Source organism: Cajanus cajan, chromosome 9 (genome assembly GCF_000230855.2).
Source record: "Cajanus cajan strain Asha chromosome 9, NIPB_CcT2T_4, whole genome shotgun sequence".
Taxonomy (NCBI): domain Eukaryota; kingdom Viridiplantae; phylum Streptophyta; class Magnoliopsida; order Fabales; family Fabaceae; genus Cajanus; species Cajanus cajan.
Window position 1 is genome coordinate 15,216,560 of NC_138525.1, and position 14,971 is coordinate 15,231,530.

Below are 14,971 nucleotides of genomic sequence, written 5' to 3' on the forward strand. Positions count from 1 at the left end.
ATGAACCTTGTTTGGTATTGTTCAAGTTTAAATTTAAATATTATTATATGCTTATTTGGACTTTTATGTTAATTTTGAATGCTAATAATGTATAAAATAGTGTTTTATTTTCAGTTTTTATAGTGTTATAAAATTATTATGTTATATTTTTTAACATTATTTACATATTATTTAGTTTTTGTTATGCCATTATTATTACTTATTCGACTACAATTTATTTACAGTTGAAGAATTTTGAACTAATGCTTTAAATGGTTTGATAGTTAGTTTAATTTTGAAAATATTGTTTTTTCTTATACAAATTACCACAATTATTATATAAGAAAACTTGTGTATATCCAGATTGATGTGCTTGGTTGGTTGGCACAAATGGTTAGAGGTTTAAGTTTGTGTTTTACATTTTTATGACGTGAATTTGACACCTTTTGAGATTATTAAAATTTTACTTAGTGAACATATTTTTTCAAAAAGATTTCTTATAGGTAAAAACTAAATCTTTCGGTGGACTATTGACCTTTAACTTAATAAGTAAAATCCTAAGTCAAATTAAACAGTAATACTTAATTTGAGGGATTTAATGCTCAATAGTTATCTGTGTCATTCCTTTTCTATCAATATTAAACATAAAAAATAAATCTGATGTGCCGGTATATTTAGAGCAACATAGACTTTTTTTTTGTTTTTGTTAAGGTACTAAGTGCATATTTGTATAATGAATATCAATCTTGCATTAAATTTTGTTACAGGATACTCTTTCACTCTTTGTATTGTTTTACTCTAAATGTTCTTTTGGAGCGGAAAGGGTCAAACTCTAGTCAAATATATCCTAAATCGCGTACATTTTCCTAAACAAAGTAATAGATAAGGGTCTAGTCGTGTAAACTATTTGGATAAGTACTGATACAATAAAAATTATAAAAAAAATATTTTTTATAAGTTAAAATTAACTTATACATAAGTTAAAAATAAAATTTTAAAAATTAATATGAAAAAACTTTTGCAACTTAGTTTATGAATAAATTAATTTCAACTCATAAAAAAATATTTTTATTTTTTTACAGAAAAATTATTTTATTTTTTCCTCTTATTATTTTTCTTCTACAAGTATTTATAGAAAAATTTATCCAATCAAACTGTAATTTTAATATACAGTTAATGAGAAGAATATTTTTATATGATTGATGCTAACAAGAGCGCAAGACTCTTTTCTACTTTATTTATTATTCACTCAGAAAAATAATTGTTTGTTTGGGACTAATTAAAAATTTAAGATAACATTAATTTTTTTAAATTATGTTATTATCTTTATTAATTACAATTTTTTTATACATTTATTATAGCTGCTAAAGAAATTATATTAAAAAATTAAATTACACATCTTTTTATAATATTTTCACAACTTCTCTTTTTAGTTTTGTTTCAAAAGAAGGTGCAACTTTTTTTCATAATTTTTTTTATTCATCACAATTATAATAATGATATTATGATTCAAATTTAATCAAACCTAGTAATTTTTCACAATTTCTCTTAATCTATATCATTATCATTATATAAAGAAAATACTTCTTATAATAACTCATTTTAGTTTCTAGATTTTATTGAACCAATGTACCCATAACATAATAATTAATCCTTTATTATTTGTTTTATTTTTTTCTCACTTAAACTTATCCTGCTTCTCACTTAATTCACTAATCATGTAACTGCTCATGCCCCATGTAACCAAATCAAAACATTCCACCACCCACATAATTATGCCCTCTACCAGCTTATTATTTTTAATATTTTTGTCTAATTATCTAAAAAAAATTTACTTAATAACAAAGCACAAAGTGCCTCATTTACTCTAGTACATATAAATAAAACATTTAATCATAATAAATATATTCTATATCTCAAAAGCATAAAAAATATATAATATTCTTGTTAAATAATAATAATAATAGAAAAAAGTATGACATGTCTCCATTAAAAAAATAATAATAAATCTATCCAAATATCTTGTATGATCATTAAAAGTTATGAATAATTACTAAAGATAAAATAAAAAGATAAAAATGATAATTTTTTTTATTATTAGTAAAGATATTAAGGATGATATTAAAATTGTTGGGTTGAGTTCACATGGTTGCCCCAAAAACTAGGGTTGGAGATGAGTGGTAAAGAAAAATCAGTAATCAACTCACCAAACTAATGCAACGAATCACGCACATCTTGTGACCATCCAAATGGGATCGGGTTCGCCGAAGGTCCACTGGAACGTCTTCGACGGCGTCAAGATAATCGCCGCCACGCCGGAGGCGCTCATGGCGGAGATCGACTCCGCCATCTCCAACCTCGAATACTCGCGCGCCGCCGCCGCGCTGGACGCCGACGAGGGACACGACGCGCGCGTGGCGGACGAGGCCTACAAGGCGGGCTGCGCCGCCCTGGCCGCCGGGAAGCTGGACGAGGCGCTCCGCTCGCTGAACCTCTCTCTGGCCAAGTGTCCGCCCGATAAGACCGCCGCTCTCGCCAAACTCAACTCGCTCATCTCCCTCGCTTCTCAACACCTTCGAGACTCTTCTTCCAAATAGTTGCGTGAATCTTCTTCAATTCTGAATTGTTTCTGTGTTGCACTCAATTTCATTCCAATTGAAGATTCTCGTAGTTTCAATTTTCGTTGCTCTGTGTTAGGTTTAGAATGCAAGCATAGGGTTCAATTGAACGCACAATGTAACATTCGCTAACTGTGTTAAAAGAAAATTTGTGTTAAATAGTATGAGCCAAGTTTTTGAATTACGGGCGCGAATTTGTCATTTTTTTTTATATTGCTAGAAATTAATAATTAATAATTACAATCAGGTTATAGTTATGGATATTTAAAAAATTTAATGTAATAATAATGATGTAAGAAGTGATAAACAATGTATCTACACCAGTTGAAAAGAAAGAAATCACATTTAGGATGTGAAATCTATGATTATTAGCTTCTTAAAAAGATTTGAATATGTCTTGATTTTCTACTTGTGCCTTGCTACCAAACAGTGCAACCTGAGCAAAATGGAAGGAAACAACGTTATTCTGCCGTGGAGATAAGGGTTCATGTACATCGTTATTAGCTGATGAATACTAATTTGAAATTGTTGATAAATGAGGAAAACAATCGGGATCATGGAATTTGATCTAAGAAAATCTAGAATTAATGCAGTCTAATTTGTATAATTAATATTAGGATTTGATGTATTTCCTTCTTTCCGTTTTTTAGCTATAGCATTCATAGGAAGAGTTATTCTTTGGATTTTTTAGTTTAGATAATTAATCTCCTTTTCCTATGTATGTTGTATCAGTTTCATATATTAGTGAAAATATATTCACTTTTCTATATTAACTAAGCGTCCTTCAAATAAAGTTTAGAGCATAAAAAAATACTCTAAAAATTTTCAAAAGTGTTTTTAATTTATATTTGTAATGAGTTTTATTTATTTTATTTTTCAAGACTAATATATTTTTGTCAGAAACTAATTAAGATATTTATTTATTCTACGAATATGAGATGTTGCCATATTGGTCATGGGAGAAACATGTAGAGTATAGAGCATAGAAGGAAATTAATGGTTTCACTTTTACTTTTCCTCGAAATCTTTTTGCACGTACAACAGAATCCCCTTTCATGTCATGCGATGCAATAGGGCCACTTAGCGCAAAACGTAGCGATGCTCTTGTCCCTTTCTGCATTATTATTTTTGCACAAAGTATCTTGAATTGGACGGTAACCATTAACCAATTAACACAAACAAATTCATCAAATACATATAGCAGTATCTTGTGTTCGGTGGCACGTCCTGTTAAGCATGACTTTAGCTTCAAGTGTAACTCTGAACAAGCACCACTTCTTACGGAGAGAGATAATCACCAAAACAAATTGACCAAAGTTACCAAAAGGGTTTGCCATTTGAAGCAGTCAAACAAGTATTTGAATCAAAGTTGAATTTTCCTTCCATTCATTGAAAGTGTTTGTAATTTTAGCCCATTTTCACTTGCCTTTACCTTAAAGAGCGGAAAGCTTATTAGTGGGGGTTTAGGGGCCACTATCAATGAGGCAGATCAATTTGAGAATCAACATAAAGTGTTTTTGTTTGTATTTCCACTACTTCAATATATATCATCTCATGTGAAAAGTTGATCAAGTATTTTACGCCATGGGTGGTGTCTTCTACCATGAAGAGCCACCAAACCATACCAAGAGAAGCAAATTCCTTGGAGAGGCTTTGAAAGAAGTATTTTCCCACTGTCAAGCTTTTGGTCGAAGGCTTTCATCTGCAAGCCTTGAGGAGGAGTGTCCCATCATTGATGATGTTGATGAGGAACAGGAAGTATTTTCATCATCAAACCCTTTTCAAAAGTTTTTCACTTTGATCAATATAAGTCACATAGTGTGTCTAGGGAGTGTTTGCAAAATTGATTTTGAATGAATATGATTTATTCTAAAAGCAAGTTAGATTGTAAAATTCATAAAAGAATATATCTAACGCAAAAGCTACTTAGACTTGTTTGAAAATTTACCTAGATCATGTTAACTAGTATTTCAACGTGATTCTGGATCATCTAAGGTGGATTCCAACACGTTGTTAAGTTGATTCCATGTTTTGAAGTACTTTCATCAAACCCTTTCGAGAAGTTCTTCACTTTGATCCATAGAGTCATATAGTGTATTTGGGAGAGTGTCTGCAAAATTGATTCTGAATGAATACGGTTTGTTCTAAAAGCAAGTTAGATAGTAAAACTCAATTTTTTATCTAATGCAAAAGCTTTTGAACATTTACTTAAATCATTGCTCTCTCCATGCTCAACAGATGCAATAAGAAGAAGCTTCTGCATCAATTGAACCTATTGACATGATTTATCTTATCGTTGATGCGATTACGTAACGTTGTTCCAAATATGCTGTAAGTTGAATTCCATGTATTGAAGTAACATTGTGATTGTTCTTTTCTGCTGCTGGTTCAGGTGGTTGTCTCAGCAGTTAGAAGCCGAGCCATGGAAAAACAAAAGCACAAGGCAAGCCCATTGAGAGAAGGTTTTTCCTTTGCATATTCTCCTGCAACAAGGGAACTCTATGTGACTCACACAATGGCACCACAAGCAAGGGTGGTGGTAGTAGGTGATCATGAAGAACACGATGAAAGGGAAGAGTTTTTGTCAGTTAAAAGTTGTCTCTCGTGCAATTCTTCGAGTGCTGCGAGTGGAGAAGCATTCTATTCTGTGAAGACAAACCTGTCTAGATATTCAAGCATGAATGAGGTTGACATGTCAGAATATTGGAGGCGTTCGATAATTCAAGAGTTTTGCCACTGTGAGGGGTGGCCTTTTGGGCTGTGCCGTAAGGCTGTGTTGCTTCCACCACTGCCTAAGTCACCCTCTGAGTCATGGTTGTCGCGTAAAATGCAACCAAGTACCAAAGTTACCTGAATGTGTTTTGCTTCTTTTTATCTTGTTTTGTCATTCCCTGTTCCAATGATATCTGGACTTGTAAGAGAACTTGGTTGAAGATTATAGAATAATGGGTAGCTCAAGCTTCATATATAAACTATTTCTATTGGCTAATATTTGATTGCTCACAATCTGTGTCCAAAATGACACCATCTTTGATTGCTAACTGACTGAAATGGTCAAATTGAGATGAGAACTATTCATTCAATCAGATCATTTTATTACAAGAATATCATTCCTTTTTTTTTTATCAATAAGAAAAATTACAACGATGAAAATGAGAATCTAACCTAAATACTCATGCATCTATCCCAATTTTCACTATTGGGCTGACTTTAGCAATTTATCATTCCATTATTTGAATCAAACAAATGTAGCTTCAGTTTTTTGTCTGATATATATAAAGGGATTAATCTTTAATTGTTAAGAGAGAGCATTCCTTATTGCGCACACACAAAAAATTTTAAAGGTGCCGTTTATATCATCTAATTTCATAACAAATGGAATAAATTTCAATACTATTCTGATAAAATAACATTTATATTCAGTTTATTCATTTGGCAAGGCCAAAAGAATGGCGGGAAAAGTATAAACTCTCCCCGCTCCTGCTTTTGCTTGCTTGGCCATGGACGAATTTCCTTGATTTGTCTAATGCAAATGTCTTCACATTCACTAATAAAGATGCATTTGAACCATGGATTTTTTTTTTTTTTTTACAAGGAGTATTAGTAGCCCTCCCTAACACATTATTACTAGCTAAAATGAAAACTCTAAAATCATAAAAGGAATTCATTAGATTAAGATCCATAAAATGTTATGATTTTCAATAAATAAATTTTAGTTAATAGTAAAATGTGATTAAAAGTGTTAGAAGCATTTCTTTTTCTGTTAGGTACTTGCAGACGCTGGATGCAGATACAACTGAGTAGCTCGATACAATTAATTCACTTGTTGACTTGTCATTTTCATATCGTCTAAGAAGATATATACAAGTTCTTAAAAGTTCACCAACATTGTTAACTTATGGAAAATGACATTGAGAATGAAAGAAAGCGCTGTTTGAGGACAAATCCCAGTTAACAAAGTTAAGGGCTCTTATTTCCATGCTATCAAACGCTTGATAACAAAAGGGTCAGGAAAAAACAAATCGAAGGGTCTACAGGCATGAAAAACATGATATAAAACACGAACAAACAATTACATGCACTGTTTCTAAAATATTTCTTCTATGCTCTTTGCTCCACATATGAACCCGCAAGTCCTGAAGTTCCAAGAACCGTAACCTGCAACAGAAATATCGGATTAGATAAGGGAACGGGAATTGGTCTGCAATTCTTATCTTGTAGCAATGTTATTTCTCATCAAAGTATTAACAAATAAAAAACTATCATGAATGGCTAAAACTAAAATTAGTAGCAAATCAAGGTGGAAAAAGGAAAAAAGCAAAGATGAAAATAAAAAACGCAATTGATAGAACACAACAAATATCCTTACATTTTTCTCCTTTCTAGAGTTATTTTCCGAAAGCATATCCATACTAAACATTGTTCTTATTAGAAAACTATAAAGGATAGACTACCAACCTAATAATGCAAGGAGAAATTTAAGAAAGCACATGCAAAAGAGTTGAAATGATATTCCAGCAAACGTGACATACAATAACATTTAACCACATTTTTCAAGGACCTAAAAAATTAAACCATGTTGCAACTTGTAAGTGCACACAAAAACTGGAAATCAGAGTTGTTGATGATGGTTGCCATGCTGGTTTTGGGGATCCCTCACCATAAACCTCAAATGGCAGTGCCATGGTGGCAGCTACAGGGTGTGTGTGGCAGCTGCTAATTATCGTGAAAGTGACATTTTTCTGTAATCTGTATGCCTCACCTCATATTTCTCATTCAGCCGATGGGCTTGAGATTTAAAACGTAGGTCTTGTAAGTGAAAAAAAAAAAGAGAGGAGAGAAACAGTGCATAGAACACTGAAAACTAACAGAACACTGCTGCTTTAGAGCTCATTTATAAATTCTCCCCTTTAGACACCATACACATACTATTACATCTTTTTTTTTAAAGGAAACACATACTACTACATAAATAGGCAATAATGAGTGAGATGATACCTTTCCCCACTCAGCCCCAAGGCCACTGCATCTCATTTTTAAATGAATCATCTTTGCGCCCAATTCTATTTCCACCTTCTTACGCAGATAGCTCTCATCAGGTCCAAAGGAATTCAAATAGGTGGAGTAGCGATCAAAAATGGTACGCAGAGCATTTTTTATATGATCAGGCAATGGCTTTACATCCTACAGAAAGAAATCAAATCATCAGCCAATTATGATGGGTGAATGAAAATAGAACACAATGGTTCAATTTTAAAGGTTCATGTTTAAATTGAAATACCTCGCCACTCATTCCAATGCTGTCATCAATTTCCAATTTCAAGGAGACTAGAATCCCACCAAACTCCTCAACAGCTTCAGCTGCACGGAACACATTTTCCACAACCTCCTTGCCAGCTTTGTCGTCAGTGTTTTTAGACAGCGCATTCTTAACACCATGAACAACAGAGTCTGGAAGCTCGCTCCAACTTTCAGCCATCAAATCCTTGAAAGCATTGTAAAGCTCAGTGTCTTTAATATTAGGCATGTGAGTGACATCTTCACTGTAGAAACGCATTCTCCCTAAACCCATTGAGAAAGGAGGCCTGCATTCTGTTCATGTTTTTTCATGCAAAACTAATTTAGCATATATCATCCATCCTCAGGTACAACACTCTAGCACAAAGCCAGATAATCAACATAACCCTAGCTTGGATAAACTTTTCTATAAGCACTCTAAAAGAAGAAATTAAGAAGGTAAAATGAATTTAGTTTTTCTCACAAGTTAGAATCAACTCATGTGCTTAAATTTTATGGAAGCTCTCTTGTGTAAAACTTCTCCAAGAACTAAGGTGCATAAATTGATTTTAGATATTAAGAATGTGAGTTAGGGTCTAACTCAACCTTACAAAAACGACTTATAACATAAAAATTATTTTGCATTTATATATTCTATTTGTTTAGTTATATCACTAGTCAATGCTAGATCTTTAACACATCTCACACCGAGCACCGGACGTTTTGAACGTCAAATTTGCATAAATGTGTTTCTTGTCTTGATAGGCCCAACAACAATCGCTAAGATAGAGGCAACTAGCCAACAAAAATCGTTAAACAGACTTTGATACCATCTTAAAAATTTCAGTTTAAATCTTACTCGATCCTACATATTTGACGTATAAGGTGACGATTGCTTCTTCCTTGCACGGTATGAGATAAGCTTAATTCATTTTGTTTTCTTATTTTCTTCTCCTAGATATACTTACGCAGAATCTTAGTCTAGAGCCTCACAAAACTACAAAGCATGTCCAGAATGAACAACATACAGCATCCTTTTCGATGCAACACACGAAAATCATTGTCCACGGTACGTCAATTCTGTAACCAGGACACAAAGTCAATAATACTATAGGCTATAACAATGGATTGATTGAGTTGTGAAGTTAGTCGCAAATCGAAGTCGGGCAAATAACTTAGAAAACGCTATTCCAGCAAAATAAACGGAATACGAAGACTAGCATCTTATCCGTGTAACCTTCATACATGATACGAGCACATTGAACATGGATTGAACCAGCGATGCGATGAAATCAGATTAATTTAACTCAATTCTTAAAGACAAAGGAAAGCGGATTCAACGCAGCGGAATAAAGTGCGAAAAACGTGGAATGAGAGATCCGAAACGAAAACCTAATGGAAAAGAGAAAGAGGAAATGGTACCTGAGGAAGAAGGAAGGGGATTGTGAGGGCGAGAGAGAAGAGAGGGTCGAAGCGCGAAATGGCTGGTGGATGCGAAGGAATGATAAGATCTGGAACTCAGTGATCGGAAGAGTGATCTGAGTCGCATCATTCTCTCCATCTCAACTCAACACTCTGCAATATGCAACGCAATTAGGAAGATGCTATGGCTCGCGCGACCTACCAACACTCCTCTGCCCCTTTTTTTTTTAATCAAATATTTAACATGCAGTAAATGTTTGTAAAAATAAATAAATAAATAAAAATTTGTGGATATATTATTTTTAATTTCTCATTTGTTATACAGGATGAAGTTTTCATTAAATTTTTTGAAAAGTAAAGTATATAATTTTTTGGATAACCACATGAAATATTTATTGATCTCGCCTATTATTAATAGGGTCGTGTTAGATGTTGACACCAAAGAATATAAAAGAGAGCCCCCAAATTTTTATAATCTTTCAATAAGTTTTAATTAATAATAGAGTGTATATTAGATAGTTTGTTATTAACAATCTTCTTTATTACATACAAGATCTAAAATCAAAAATTAAAAAAAAATAATTTAATTTTTTTTTTATAATAATAACAATAATTACAATTAATGTTAATAATATTACATTAATAATACATTTTAAAAGAATCAATTTAATATAATTGAATACTTTTAATAGGGTTTTATTTTCTAGTATTAGTATTTGTTTGTTTATTAAAAAAAACAGGATGACAAATTTGCTTACTAAAACTTAATTTTTAGTTCAATTCAAATAAAAAAGTACAAATTGATTTCATATTTTAAAGTAATCTGTGAGTAAAAAATTGATTTGATATGCATATAAATAAGAAAAAATTAAAGTAATTATTTTTTTTTTAAGAACCAAAATAACTATTTTTTTTTTACTGAATCTGTGATTTTGTTATTATTATTTTCATCAAAATATATTTTATAGATCGTATTGTTTTTATGATATTAAATCTCTTTATTCATTTCAATCTGCTTTTGGATTCCAAAATAAACCTAAACAAAATATTTTTATAATTTTTAAATAAGTATATATATATACATATATAATATTTTAAATTGTCCAATCATATTAGTAAATTAATTACAAATAATATAACAAAATATTAAAACTGAATAATTTAAATTTAAATTATCATTTTAAATATATATATAAGTAAAATATAGAAATTCAATCAAAGCCTAAGGGGAAGGTCTTATCTCTCTCACAGCCTTATTATTATTTTTTATTGATTTTTGTTAAGGAATCTGACTATTTTTAGTAGAGTTTCATTTTTTAAATATATTTTTTTATATACAAAATTTGATGAAATCAAATCATTTTTAGTAGATTTTTTTTTCTTTCAAACATATTTTTTTTTTCATGTACAAAACTTAAACTTAAGACCTTACTTAATAAAATTGGATTTATTAACTACTTGTTGATAAAAGTAAGATATATATTTAATTATTAATTTAATGACTAATGTATATTTAAGAAACTAATATTATCCAGGTTTTAACATTGGGTGATTAATTCAACTATTTTTTCTGATGTTTTAACATATAGTAAAATTTATTGTTAAAGGACCTTAGTTTCCCAAATACTTGACATGAAAATATACTTTAGTTGGTATATTGCTGGGGGTACAAAACTTCGTGTCACTGAATTTGTTCTTCCACCACCAAAGAAAAAACTCCCAACAGCAACATCTGGTACTGGGCCTTCTCGACCACCACATAGCCCAATTCTATCTCTCTCTCATCCACCCTTAACCTTTCTTTCTTTTCGCAAAATTAATATAGACCATCAAAATTATTAAAAAATAATAATAATTTAATTATGTTTTTAATTTTTTAAAGTTGGAGTATATATTTATTTTCTTAAATTTAAAATTTATATTTTTAGCTCTTGTAATTTTAAAAAGGTTAAAATACTTTTTAGTTTTTAATTTCATTTTATCTTTTAATCTTTATAATCTAAAAATATACAATTTTAGTTCATATTCTTATCTTTTTCAATCATTTTTAATCCTAAATAAATATTTTAAAACCTATACTTGTTGTTTTTAATCTTTTTAGTCTATATCGTTTATCTTTTTTTTGTAACATCTTTTTTATAATGATATGACAAAAGTATTAATTCAACTTTATGTGTTTGATGTTGAATTTATTTTGCTGCTTCATGTTTCTTTTGTACTTTAGTATGTGACATCCATTGTTGAGATACTTTTTTTTTTTCTTTTACCTTTACAAAATTGAAAACCTCTATCACATTAATACAAAATAGACAACATCACAAAAAAAGTTAAATGGTAATAATTGAAAGGATTAAAAAATTACAAGTATGATAGAGACTACAAGGATTAAAAAACTACAAGTATAAAGACTAAAAAATATTGATTTTAAACTATAATGATTAAAAATAATTAAAAAAAGATAAGTTTAAGGATTAAAAGAGTTTATTTTAAACTATAGGGACTAAAAAGTAAAATAAGTAAAACTATAAAGACCAAAAAAATATTTTAATCTTTCAAAAATTATTACCATAGTCTATTCTCTCTATATAATTTTTTTTAGTCTATCAAATTTAAAACTTGTGATTTTAGTCTCCAAAATATCAAAAATATTATTTTAATCTTTATTCAACTGTCATTATTAAATCTATCAAATAAAACTCATCTATTAATGAATCTGTCACACATAATTCTCTTATTATTAATATCCTTATTATAAAAATATCACTTTAAATCAACTCATATTACATAACTATCTCAATTTGTCATTGTTAGTCATGTTATTAGTGACTTTGAAAGACTAATACAATATATTTTTTAAAAAAGTTATAGAGACTAAAAAGATAAATGTTAAATTTGAGTATCAAAATAATTTTTTTATATATATTTTTTGAAGATTAAAAATACAAATACAAGTTTTAAATATGAAGAAAAATATATATATAGCCCAATTTTGACGGACTTAAAAACATAATTATGTCAAAATTAAAATAAAAAACATTATAAAAAAATTCTTATATTTAAACATGTGAAACATGAAAGGGTTGAAACTTGAAAGTCATATTTATTTGGCATGAGCTTCTTGGAATCCCATGAAGGAGTATTTATCTCGGATATGAACAAGAAATTTTTTATAACATCCGACCAAAGCTTTGTTTTCAGTGAACAGTGGAATTGTCTTTGTTCATGTGTGAGGACTGAGGAGCTTGAAGATATTTGGATGACCATGATATGAATTATCAAATTATTGAGTTTCAATATGAATTAACCCTTGCTTTAATGAGCTTGGAGATTTCCAATAGTCATTAAGATATTGACAACCACATTTGCAATAAAGAGAGTTGAAAGAAAATTTCAATAAAGAGAAGAAAAAAAATTAAAATGTAATAAATAATGTGATAGATAAGTAAATAAAATATTTATTGTAGAATCATTAATCATTTTAAATTCAACTTAAATTTTACATTTTTGGAAAGATAAAGACAAAATTTAAGTATAATCCCTTAAATATTATTGATGATATTTTTTCATCATAAAATGATAAATATATATAATGAAAATATAAGTAAAATAAAATTCCAACAGTTGTCAAAGAATAAAATTAACTACATATAAGAAGCTTCAGCTAAATTTTGTCTTTCTTCAATTCTATGTAACCATCGGCCATAGTTAGATACTCCTTCCGTTTTTTATTCATAGTCGTTTTGTCAGAATTTGTCATTTTTTTTCATTGTCATTTTACTAAAATTAATGACTTATTAATTTTTTTTCTCATTTTTATCTTTGATAATTAATGTATGTTTACTGAACAATGTGTCTATTTATTTCTAATATCTACCTATTTTTTCTTCAATCACCTATGTAAAGTTAATATTACATTTAAAAGGACAATATATTTCTAACAAAATATTATAAAAAAATAGAGGGTAGAATAGGAAAGTAAGTAATAAATATTTTTAAAAACTAAAATATCAATCATTTTTTTAAGTCTCGTACAAAACCTTAAACGACTATGAATAAAAAATGAAGGGAGTAATTATACTTGGGTAGTGAGTGGGGGGTTGAGTGATGGAGTTGGATTAAAGTGTAAAGACAGTTAGGCATTGACCATTGTTATTAGACCGATCATGAGCAATTTAAACATTAAATAATGAAAACTCATTTATTTTGGAAGAAAGTCATCTTAATTCGATAAAGCCTCGTTGAACAAACTATTATTTTGAACAAGTAAAAGCTGGCCAAATTATTTTGAACATTCACCTAAGTTCAATCAAACATTACGGTGTCATAAAATCCACACTCATACGTCACCTTATCGTATTGATGGTACCAAGTGGCCACAAAACATAAGTGGAGGATAGTCCTCGTAAAGTAACGTAACTACATAACACCATCCAAATCGAAAGCTATCTCCAACTGTCTGCTACAGCATGAACAACGACGCAAACAAAGCATCAACCTCAACCACCACCCCAGAAATAGCACACGATTTTCCGGGGCTCATTCGCGTCTTCACCGATGGACGTGTGCAGCGTTTCACCGGAACCGACGTGGTTCCACCCTCCACCTCCACTCACTCGGTCTCATCCAAAGACATCACTCTCCACCCTCACTCCACTCTCTCCGCTCGCCTCTTCCTCCCTCCGCCACAACCCACTTCCAACCGCCGCCGCAGCCTCCCCCTCTTGGTCTACTTCCACGGTGGCGGCTTCTGCGCCTCCTCCCCCTTCACCGCTAAGTACCACAACTACATAACCGCAGTGGTTGCCGAGGCCAAAGTCGTTGCTCTCTCCGTTCACTACAGGCTGGCTCCGGAGCACCCTCTCCCAGCTGCATACGAGGATTCATGGCTTGCACTACAGTGGGTTGCGTCCCACCGGAGTAACAATGGACCCGAGCCTTGGTTGAATGACCATGTAGACTTTGGAAGAGTTTTCTTGGCTGGGGATAGTGCTGGTGCTAACATAGTACATAATGTGACTATGCTACTTGGGGACCCGGATTGGAACCTTGGTTTGGACATTCTTGGAGTTTGTATGGTCCATCCTTACTTTTGGGGTTCGGTTCCAATCGGGTCGGAGGCGTTGGATCCGGATAGGAAGGCCGTGGTGGAACGGTTGTGGCCCTTTGTTTGTCCAGAGATGCCGGATAATGATGACCCGCGGGTTAACCCGGTGGGAGAGGGTGCACCCAGTTTGGCGTGGCTGGGGTGTGGGAGGGTGCTGGTGTGTGTGGCGGAGAAGGATGTGTTGAGGGATAGAGGGTGGCTTTACTATAATGCTTTGAGTCGGAGTGGGTGGATGGGTGTGGTGGAAATTATGGAGACTCAAGGGGAGGGTCATTCTTTTCATCTTCATGATTTGGGAAGCGAGAATGCACAGGATTTGATCAAATGCTTGGCTCATTTCTACAACAGAGACCCCCCTCCTTCAATTTAAATGTCCAAGAGTCTGGTGTTTCTAATCTGTATTATATGTTGATGCTGCTGCTTGAGCACAAGGTTTGTAACCATGTAAGATAAGCCAATCCATTAGTGTAATTCCATTTCATTTGTGAATCGAGTTTCATACTATGTAATTCGTTTTGTAATTTGCTTATACAGTCCTGTCATAAAAGACTACTGACTTTTACACAACATC

General features: G+C 31.6%; 3 protein-coding genes across 3 annotated transcripts; 2 read left to right on the forward strand and 1 right to left on the reverse strand.

The window, feature by feature from the left end:
• The first annotated feature begins 3,840 nt into the window (after positions 1–3,840).
• On the forward strand, positions 3,841–5,586 carry LOC109812316 (uncharacterized). The gene is made up of 2 exons (XM_020376254.3): positions 3,841–4,355; positions 4,990–5,586. Exons 1-2 carry the CDS (start codon positions 4,182–4,184, stop codon positions 5,449–5,451), a joined length of 636 nt encoding a protein of 211 aa, XP_020231843.1. The 5' UTR covers positions 3,841–4,181; the 3' UTR covers positions 5,452–5,586.
• A 962-nt stretch (positions 5,587–6,548) lies between these two features.
• Positions 6,549–9,517, reverse strand: SDH5 (succinate dehydrogenase 5). The gene is made up of 4 exons (XM_020376237.3): positions 9,297–9,517; positions 7,879–8,189; positions 7,596–7,781; positions 6,549–6,755 (listed from the first exon to the last, which is right to left on the reverse strand). The coding sequence occupies exons 1-4, from the start codon at positions 9,433–9,435 to the stop codon at positions 6,699–6,701; spliced, it is 693 nt and encodes a 230-aa protein (XP_020231826.2). The 5' UTR covers positions 9,436–9,517; the 3' UTR covers positions 6,549–6,698.
• A 4,141-nt stretch (positions 9,518–13,658) lies between these two features.
• On the forward strand, positions 13,659–14,929 carry LOC109812300 (2-hydroxyisoflavanone dehydratase). The gene has a single exon (XM_020376230.3). It carries the CDS (start codon positions 13,763–13,765, stop codon positions 14,768–14,770), a length of 1,008 nt encoding a protein of 335 aa, XP_020231819.1. The 5' UTR covers positions 13,659–13,762; the 3' UTR covers positions 14,771–14,929.
• The last annotated feature ends 42 nt before the right edge of the window (positions 14,930–14,971 follow it).

Bases quoted from the DNA above. Each gene is read 5' to 3' on its own strand.
- LOC109812316 (XM_020376254.3), top strand. From the start codon at position 4,182: ATGGGTGGTGTCTTCTACCATGAAGAGCCACCAAACCATACCAAGAGA. The intron at 4,356-4,989 runs GTATTTTCATCA...CTGCTGGTTCAG, and splicing joins ATGTTGATGAGGAACAGGAA to GTGGTTGTCTCAGCAGTTAG.
- SDH5 (XM_020376237.3), bottom strand. From the start codon at position 9,435: ATGGAGAGAATGATGCGACTCAGATCACTCTTCCGATCACTGAGTTCC. The intron at 8,190-9,296 runs GTACCATTTCCT...AAACATGAACAG, and splicing joins TCCCCTTCCTTCTTCCTCAG to AATGCAGGCCTCCTTTCTCA. The intron at 6,756-7,595 runs GTATCATCTCAC...TTTCTGTTGCAG, and splicing joins TTGGGGCTGAGTGGGGAAAG to GTTACGGTTCTTGGAACTTC.
- LOC109812300 (XM_020376230.3), top strand. From the start codon at position 13,763: ATGAACAACGACGCAAACAAAGCATCAACCTCAACCACCACCCCAGAA.